Genomic DNA, 9,603 nt, shown 5'->3' with positions numbered 1-9,603 from the left:
ACCAATCTAGTTCCAGGAGGACAAAAAAGACCAAGAAAGAAAGAAAACCCATTCTAAGCTACTATCTCGTCACCCATTGATATCTCGCTGGTGTATCGGAAAACACCAGGTATCTGTCATCTCCGATTCCTCCACTGAAATTAGGTTTTATACTTTACAGTTTGATACAGTAAACATGCCGATCTGTACAATTATGTAGATCATATCTCGTATATTTTGCTTTCTTCTTGATTCGTGTCTTGTCCATTTCCTTACAATTTTAAAATTTTGTTGGGTTTTTAGGGAATTGGTGCTCTTAAAGTTGTCATCTACTGTGATTGAAGCTTTTTGGTGTTGAAAGAAAAAAAGATGTGGGGGATTATGAAACACAAATTGGGTGCCAGAGGTTTATCAACTCCGGTGAAAGAATTCTCCAACTTTTGTTTTAGCATCAGAAAGTGTTTGCTTCTGATAACATATTCATAAGTGAAGAAAAGGGGTAGACGGGACGCCCCACCCCTGGTTCCACGGGCCGTGGGACCAAAATGCAAAGGTTAACATCTGTTAACTCCTTATATGTGCTTTCAGGTATTTGGGGATTACATGCAGAGGTTAAGGCCTATAGCATCCGCCATCAGATTCAGACCTTATTCATCTGCAACTAAACAGGTAATACTAAACCAAAGGAACCCAGTAAATCTCACAGAAAATAGGGTATGGGGGTGATAAAAATGTATTCAGACGTTTCCTCCGCCCCAAGAGATAGAGAGACTGTTTGGCCTCTGCTGAGTGATGAATTCAGGTTTTTAAGAAACTGGTATTTAGATTTAGTTTCATGTTGTTGCAGATGACAGTAAGAGATGCTCTGAACTCTGCTCTTGATGAGGAAATGGCTGCTGATTCTGATGTCTTTATCATGGGCGAAGAGGTAACTAGTATCGTGTTTGTCATCGTATTGTGAGGGGTTGTGGCATCCTCTCGTTTCTTCAATCCTCATCGTCGTTCTTTTGTGCAGGTTGGAGAATACCAGGGTGCATACAAGGTTAGAATCTAACACTACGATAAAATCAACTATAAAGGATGCTAACAAACGGTTATATAGGATTTAAGTTCATAGCACCAAACTATTGTTAGAATCTAGCACTACATCTTTCTATATGACACTTATTTTTATAAGTCACTTTCAATTAATGTCTTATAAAAAGATTAATAGTACCTTTTATTTCAAAATCGCCTTGAGAAACTTGTTAAGACTCCCAAAAGCATTCTATCAACTTATTGTAATATAAGACGCAGTCTTATTAAACTTAAGTCTATTAGGACACTTATGCGTGACATGGCATTCTATAAAACTGATTTTGTTGTAGTATAGTGAACGTTCCATTTGCTTCTATCAAGTTCAACAAACTAATAAGATATCTTCGTTTGTTCTGGTTTCGTAACGTTGGATTTGTTTTCTCTTAGATTTCCAAAGGATTGTTAGACAAGTATGGACCTGATAGAGTCGTTGACACCCCTATCACGGAGGTTAGTTCTTCATACCAGTTTTGATGAATCTATTAGCTTTGGTATTTTAGGAAACAACTTAATAACACATATTTGCTTGTTTTCTTCGAATAAAAATCACATATCCTCAAATCCCATGTCCCATCCTTGTCCACCAATCAAAATAAGACACGTCACTGATTTATTCGATTTCAGGCTGGCTTTACGGGCATTGGTGTTGGTGCTGCATATCATGGTCTGAAGCCTGTCATCGAGTTCATGACCTTCAACTTCGCTATGCAGGTTAAAACCCATATTTGTATGCTATAAGAACTATTGTTTACACGCTACGTTGAAATTTGATGCACGATTTCATATCATCAGTTCTCATCGGTTTCTAAACTTTTGCTGGTTATCTTTTGCAGGCGATCGATCATATTATCAATTCTGCAGCAAAGACAAACTACATGTCTGCTGGCAAGATTAATGTGCCCATTGTTTTTAGGGGTCCAAATGGTCCTGCTGCTGGTGTTGGTGCCCAGCATTCCCAAGTATGCTTCTTATACTTCTTGATTGATTCCGGATTCTAGTTCTCGAAGAATGTTAGGAAAATGATTCAGTTTAAGTGAGTTTCATACGTTACTTTGTCATTTGAAGACATTTTTATATGATGTGAGATTTTATATTTTGTTTTAAAGTATTACTTGTCCAGTCAATCTATACTTTTGATATAGACGTACAGGGCCTTCTAAAAGATCGAAACGCTGACCATTGTAATGTAAAACGCAGTGTTATGGTGCATGGTATGGTTCTGTTCCTGGTTTGAAAGTGCTCGTACCTTACTCCTCTGAAGATGCTCGTGGACTTTTAAAAGCTGCAATTCGAGACCCCGATCCTGTAGTTTTCCTTGAGAACGAGTTGTTGTGAGTAAAATCCCACTTGCATTTCTTGTTTGATCGTTCCATTTTTTGTAATTGTTGATGTTTTTGGGATACATGTGATTTAGGTATGGTGAGTCCTTCCCGGTTTCTGCTGAAGCCCTAGATTCGAGCTTCTCCCTTCCAATAGGAAAAGCTAAGGTGAATCCTTTAACGAACCTATTTAAGTTTGCGATGATTTCCTTCGTGTTACCACTTTTGTTCATCGAGCTCGGAATCTTGTTTTGTTTATTGTTGACAGATTGAAAGAGAAGGGAAAGATGTTACAATCACGGCTTTCTCTAAGATGGTGGGCTACGCTCTAAAGGTATGCTTCCAGTCAGCCTCCGATCATAATATATGCAAAGTCCCAGGTTCTTGGAATTATGAACACCTTTAGGTTCATTATATGACCAAGGCTACGTTTAGCAACCATAAGCTGACTTATTTTTTAAGCTTATTGAAAAAGACCCTTTTAATTAGCCATGAGCTAACTTTTTTATACATCACTTCAAGTAGTGTTTCAATAAATTCCAGGGGCCTTTTCCACTTTTTCGAATTGCGCCTCTTATATTTTCCAATTAATTTTCAACATGGCATTTTCAGCCATTTTACATTGTCATCTAGCATATCAACTAGTCTAGTTTACCAAACAAGACTAGTTTATCAGCTACCTTATCGGCCAACAACTAGCATTTCAGCTGACAGCTTGCTTATCAGCTAGTTTGCCGAACATAACCCAAGTTTCCTGCACTAAAGCCATGTACTGTGATGTTCTAATCCCAGTTTGATAAACCAAAGTAGCAATCTTTGAATTTGTTTTGCGTTACTAATCCACCGTTTTCTGTGAATCTGATGTAGCTTTGTTGTGTGATTGTAATTAATTAGGCTGCCGAAATACTTGAAAAGGACGGAATAAATGCCGAGGTAAGTTCAACATGACCAAAAGCGGCAAAACTTAAGTTCTTGTCTGTTCTATCTAGCTAAATGAAAGCTCTCAGTTTTGAAAACAGTAATATTGAACCGTTATTTTGTAGGTAATAAACCTGCGATCCATTCGGCCACTTGATCGAGCCACAATCAATGCTTCAGTCAGGAAAACCAATAGGCTGGTTACTGTTGAGGAAGGGTTTTCTCAACATGGTGTTGGTGCTGAAGTCTGGTATTAACTAGTTTCTCATTGGGCCAATCTGAGCCTTATTCAGCAATTCTTCKGTTACCATGTGAATATGTAGAACCCAATCAGATTACACTCACTACAACAAAATTGAGTTTATAGGATGCCAAAAATGTCTTAAACATCCTAATAGATTGCTTTACAAGACTTAATTTATAGGACTAAACGATAAAGCGTCATATCTAAAGGTGTTGTAGGAAGTTTATAGGATGTTTTTGGACGTCGTAACATATTTTTTTAGGACGATTTTATAAATGAAAAAGCGTCGAATTAGCTGCTTTATAAAACAATATTTGAAAAATGTCTTATATGAACAACTTTCCTATAAAAAGATGTGTTCATATGACACTTCTCAAAAATGTCCTACAAAATAACTAATATGATGTTTTGTAAAATAAGTGTCTAAAAAACTTGTTAAAATGCTCAAAAGCATCCTATAAACTTATTATAACATCTTTAGATAAGACGTTTTGTTGTTTAGTCCTGTAAACTTAAGTCTTATAAAGTGGTCTGTCTATCTATCACACAGAATTTGTTGGCGTCCTGTAAGGCTGTTTTTGTTGTAGTGTCTCCAAAGAGCCCTTGAGTTGAGCAGAATTATTCCAACATATATCGAGGAAAAATGGTCCATTTCTAGCTGGTGTTGAACTCTAAAAGTTATTACGAATTGCAGATGGATGACATACTTCTAGATAGTTAACAAGCGGTATGTAATGGTTTTCTTTGTGTAGTGCAACGGTTGTTGAGGATAGCTTCGGTTATCTTGATGCCCCGGTGGAGAGGATTGCCGGGGCTGATGTTCCAACGCCATACGCCGCTAATCTCGAAAGATTGGCTTTTCCGCAGGTCATGTTTCTTACTACAACTACTTTATTTTTCAAGTATATAATACTTGTATACGGCAAATACTCACACAAACTCCTCACATTTGGTGAGGTTTGAACTCTTGACCTCTTCTACCGGTAATCCGGGTACTGTTGGGCCAGTGATGAACGGACAAAACTGGACAAAACTGCCCTCAGTTTCTTTTTTCCTTGCTCACAAGGTTCGATGAGTTGCTCCATTTTCGGTTGTTTTGATTGTTGAACATGTCATGTCTTTACATGATTTCTGCAGATTGAGGATGTTGTTCGTGCAGCCAAGAGAGCCTGTTTCAGATCCGTACCCATGGCTGCAAATGCTTAATTGAGGGTTTACAACTTTTCGGATGCACATATATATATATATATATATATATATATATGTATATATATATATGATGATTTATGAATAATTGAGGTTTGTACATGGCTAATGTTGCCTCCACTACTGGTAAAATCTCATGTCCCCAAGTCCCATGTCGTCCTCTGTCCACCAATAAGGTTAGAATACATCATCAGTTGTTTATGTTCTCAAGCTGTGATCTTGTGTGAATAGGGGTGTATAAGTCGTGCGGTTGAGTAGTAGGTTATTTGAGCACGACTTGAAAATAGCAGGCTCGAGCTTGAATTTTTCAAAGTAGGACTCGAGCTCGAGCTTGAACAATTTTTGTATCATAAACTCGAGCTCGATGTGACTAATGGCTCGAACTCATGACCGATTAACTTGTTTATTGGCTCAAGCTTGATCTAGGGGTGGGGTAATTTTGTCCAAATAGCAGTCTTGGTATAATGGAAGGAATTAAATTCCATCACCACCCACCACGACTATGCTACTATTGCTCGTCATGTCCTACCCCTAACCCACCACCCCACCACTACTGTCGCCGCCACCCACCCTACCCCAACACTAACCACCATGTCGCTATTGCTGTCATCACACCTACCCATCCCTGATCACTCACGGCATATCCCTACTACAATCATGCTACTAGCTTTACTGTCACTCCCCTAATCTAACCCCCACCATCACACCATTATTGTCGCCGTCACAATTGCCACTAAATTCCATTCTGTGAACCAAATGCCCTTGAAATTGTCAGGGGAGAGTATTGGGTAGCTATTATAAACAATTCATGGCATGAATTAGCGGTGAAGGAAGGAAGACATGAAATGCTACATCATGATTGGTCAATGAAGCCACGAACGTGAGGCTAGAGTAGAGATGGCCAAAAATCAGTCTGGACGATTCCCAAATTGGTCCCTTCCAAATTGGGAGGGGCCTTGAAATTTCATAAATAGTGTAATTGGTTTCAAACTATAGGGTCATAATTGGTCCCTATCGATCCCAATTTGGCCATCCCTAGGCTTAGTTATCACATCACTTTCGATTGTTGGTTATAGCTCCACTGTGACCGTCTTAGAGAAAGTTTTGACATTAAGAAAATGGGTTTAGAGATGCAGGAGACGCCAACCGACTATTTGACTCCTATATCACGGAGGATTAAAATTGTTAATGGAATGGCTTTACGTCTTTATTTTGTTTTCTTTAATACCATGATAACACACAGTTGATCATAGATTTTGTTTCCATTACGTTGGGATAATTAAGTGGTAGCACGGGACCATATTCTTCTACACAGAGGATTAGGAGTGTTTGTGATCCGGTTTATATGGTTTAACCCTCGAAACCACAAACTAAATTAATAGCAGTTTGGGAAGTTTTTCAAACCAAGCGGTTCGAAAGCAAGTCATCAAACTTTGGTCAAAGCGGACCACAATTAGACCAATTATGGTTTCTAAACTAAAAATATTTATAACATCCATCTCCAAAATATTTTTTAGCAATGTAAAATAATTTAAAACTACTATGTCCAATTATAAAATAAATATCTGTTTTCAAAATTAAATAACATTGAACAAGTTGGAAAAAAAAAAGTTAAACAAATCCACCAGCAATAGTTGGAATCTTGGACAAACATTGAACAAATTGAAAAAACCGTTTGGAATTTTGGTTTTTGACAGATTTTGTAATTTTATAATTAGACCATAAAAGTTGACTTTACAACATTGAAAATTAAATATTATTAATATTTGTGTAATTTTTTTTAAGTATATTTATACTATATTATAAAACATTTGACAAAAATTCTTAAAACTCGTTTTTAATGCATGAAGTACTGTTTATTGATGCATATTACTTAAAATTCAAAATTACAAGTAATTTTGCGTATGTACCATTTATTAAAGCTTCATTTTTAAATTCGTGTAACTAACTGCAGATAAACATAATCAAATACAGGATAAACATATATTTTAAATATATAAAATCTAAAATATAATTAAGATAATCATTGAGTTTCTAACCAAATGTTTAATTATTATCTTTAATAAAAATTATATTATTAAACCAAAAATAAATTACTTTGTTATTAGATCTAAATTAAATTATAATAAAAAATTGAATTAAAGAAGTTATACCAAAAAAATGAAAACTATTAAATAGTTAATTTAAAACTAATATCGAATTTTTTTAAAATTTTTTTTATGCTATCTTCAAATTTATATTTTATTTAAAAATAAAAACATTATCGTTTTATCAAAACCACACAAAATTGTATTATATCGATACAGACAAACAATAAAAACTAAAAAGTAAAATGGAGATTTATCTCACTGCATTGCGCGAGTATCCTTCTAGTAATATTTATATACGACAAACATAATAAATGAACTCACCCACCCTTCTTACCTTTGGGGAGGTTTGAACCCCTTATCTCCTAGGAGGCCTAAGGCTCCCATATCGTTAGACCAAAGTCCCTTTTGGTATACATACATATGTCTTTTGACAGTTAGTTATGTCTAAGGGCTTGTTTGTTTTTCAAAATTACTTCTTAATACCTTTGAAGTCTGATTCGTTGAGGCGTTTGGGGTATTAAGAGCATTTGTTTTATTTTTAAAATAAAAGCTTAAAAGCTCTAAATGTCCTCTGAAATTTTAAGTGGTAAATATATCTCTTAATACCTCTTAATCTTAATTCGTCTTCTATCATATGGTTCATATTTTGAGGGTTGAAAGATATTTGTTAGCAAAACCTATTTATCTTTTATACTTTTGTAAAAAAAAAACTATTTATTTTTTATATTTTTGCACTAGTTTAACCGATTCAGATTTCAGACTTTAGAAATAAAAACAAACAATCTTATTGATCCAAATTTCAAACTTCAAGACCATCTCTTATAAATCAGAAGTAAAATCAGACTTCAACACATCTTAAAAAACAAATGCCACCTAACTCACTCAAATAACGTTTAAACCGTAAACAAAACCTACCAGTTTGACTATTTTTCCAAATCATAATGGCCTATTAAAACGTTCAAATCACCAAAAACAATATGATTTAATTTGATTTTATTGATTTCAACGGTGAAACAGTTTCTTTTATCTACATATATTTAGGCATGGCAACGGGGCGGGGATGGGGCGGGTTTTATAATCCCCGACCCTAGCCCCGGTTTGTAGTAACGTCCCCCAGTCCCCGGCGGGTACGGGGATTTTCATCCCGCCCCACCGGACAAATCTCTAGCACTCCCCGGTCAAAACCGGGTAAAACCCCGCTCAAACCCCATAAATAGTATCCTTTATTTTGATTCTACCGAGGGACCCCGGCTCCGGTTTGAGTAACATCCCTTGTCCCTGGCCCCGGTTTGAGTCTACCGGAGATCCCGAAACCCGTTTTAGTACGAAATCCCCGTCCTTATTCGAGTCGGGTGAACGGGATTTCCCACAGGGTCGAGATAAATCACCATCCCTACATATGTTCTCCATGCACCTTCCCTAGGCCCCTCATTTAGGAGTGGGCATTTGGTCTAACGTCACTTCTTTGAACCAATGCTTATATTAATAATAACATGTAGAATTTTCTTTTGACAAATGTGTTTTGTAAAGTATGTAAATAACGAAATTGATGCACCACAAAGAGCGTGATTGAAAAACGCGGGGTGCCCATGCCCCATGCCCCTACACGTTTTCTTGATTTTTCTTACACGTCCAAGCATCCTAAACATATTTATCTACTTATTAAAAAAAAAATATGCTATAAAAATATTTAATGGATTAAATTTAATTATATTCAAGTGAAATATTATTTGGTCTCTTGTTATGTAAATTATGACACGATAACCCAGCCGCAAAGAAACTTTGACTCTTGACCAATGACCACACCCATCGCCATCGTCATGGCATGGCCCATACAGAAATTCAATTATCATCTTTATCTACCCTAAATTACATTCTTGGTCCCTCTCGTTTACTTAGAATCAGATACGGTGCTTGTAGTTTGCATTTCGTTACGAGTGGAATAATATGCCCCAAGTGTTAACTCTTAATCTGTTAAATCAGGGATAATTTCGTCTTTTTACCAATTTTCTTAAATTTTTATTAAAAACAAATACTAAAGTTGTTGTTATCCATGAATCTGCTCTTTGTTCTTTATCCAGTCTTGTTGTATTATCATCAATGTCCACCAAAATTCACCAACAACTTAAATCGAAATCCCTTATTCCATGTTAAGAAATGATAACAAATTTCAATCGGAACCCAATCTAAATCAAACTTCCTTAAACATGATTTTAAGAACAACAAACCCTAATCTCAAGACTAAAATCAAAACCCTACATCTCTAAAGTCAGATAAATTTTGGAACTAGATAAAGAAAGACGAAGAGTTCTTTGAAGTTTGAGAAGAGAGATAGAATAAATGGGATGTGATATGTCCGTTCAAATTATATTAGAAGAACCAAGACACTACGTATACTTATTTCGAAATAACAACAGCTTTGATTTTACCCTCTTAGAACAAAGGACCCTGATACCAAATGACATCTGACCTAGCGGTATGTGAGTTTTTAGTCTCCTACGAATTAAATGGTTCAAACTTCACTAAATGTAAGGAGGGTATGTGAGTTTATCTATTTAATTTGTCATATGTAAATATTGTATACTTAAAAAATGACCCTGATTTTAATGAAATGCACACATTAAGAACGCTAAATATACTTATTTTGAAAAATGGGTCGTATCCAAATTTTAAGTAAATCATAGGGATAAAAAATGTAATTTACACTAATTATTATCTTTTATAAAAAGAAGTTACTAGAATCTATACAATTTAATTTTGAAAAATTAAT

General features: G+C 35.6%; 1 protein-coding gene across 1 annotated transcript; it reads left to right on the top strand.

The window, feature by feature from the left end:
• Positions 1–4,789, top strand: LOC112528758 (pyruvate dehydrogenase E1 component subunit beta-1, mitochondrial-like). Its single transcript, XM_025139829.1, has 15 exons — positions 1–109; positions 283–399; positions 568–648; positions 827–907; positions 995–1,021; positions 1,444–1,506; positions 1,681–1,767; positions 1,890–2,015; positions 2,254–2,387; positions 2,471–2,543; positions 2,644–2,709; positions 3,270–3,308; positions 3,419–3,543; positions 4,290–4,404; positions 4,675–4,789. Exons 2-15 carry the CDS (start codon positions 349–351, stop codon positions 4,741–4,743), a joined length of 1,137 nt encoding a protein of 378 aa, XP_024995597.1. The 5' UTR covers positions 1–109; positions 283–348; the 3' UTR covers positions 4,744–4,789.
• Positions 4,790–9,603: the final 4,814 nt, after the last annotated feature.

Source organism: Cynara cardunculus (genome assembly GCF_001531365.2).
Source record: "Cynara cardunculus var. scolymus isolate 2C chromosome LG 15, CcrdV1, whole genome shotgun sequence".
In the NCBI taxonomy this organism is placed as follows: domain Eukaryota; kingdom Viridiplantae; phylum Streptophyta; class Magnoliopsida; order Asterales; family Asteraceae; genus Cynara; species Cynara cardunculus.
This window is presented reverse-complemented; position numbering and strand designations above follow the sequence as displayed.

Bases quoted from the DNA above. Each gene is read 5' to 3' on its own strand.
- LOC112528758 (XM_025139829.1), top strand. From the start codon at position 349: ATGTGGGGGATTATGAAACACAAATTGGGTGCCAGAGGTTTATCAACT. The intron at 2,544-2,643 runs GTGAATCCTTTA...TATTGTTGACAG, and splicing joins TTCCAATAGGAAAAGCTAAG to ATTGAAAGAGAAGGGAAAGA. The intron at 2,710-3,269 runs GTATGCTTCCAG...GTAATTAATTAG, and splicing joins TGGTGGGCTACGCTCTAAAG to GCTGCCGAAATACTTGAAAA.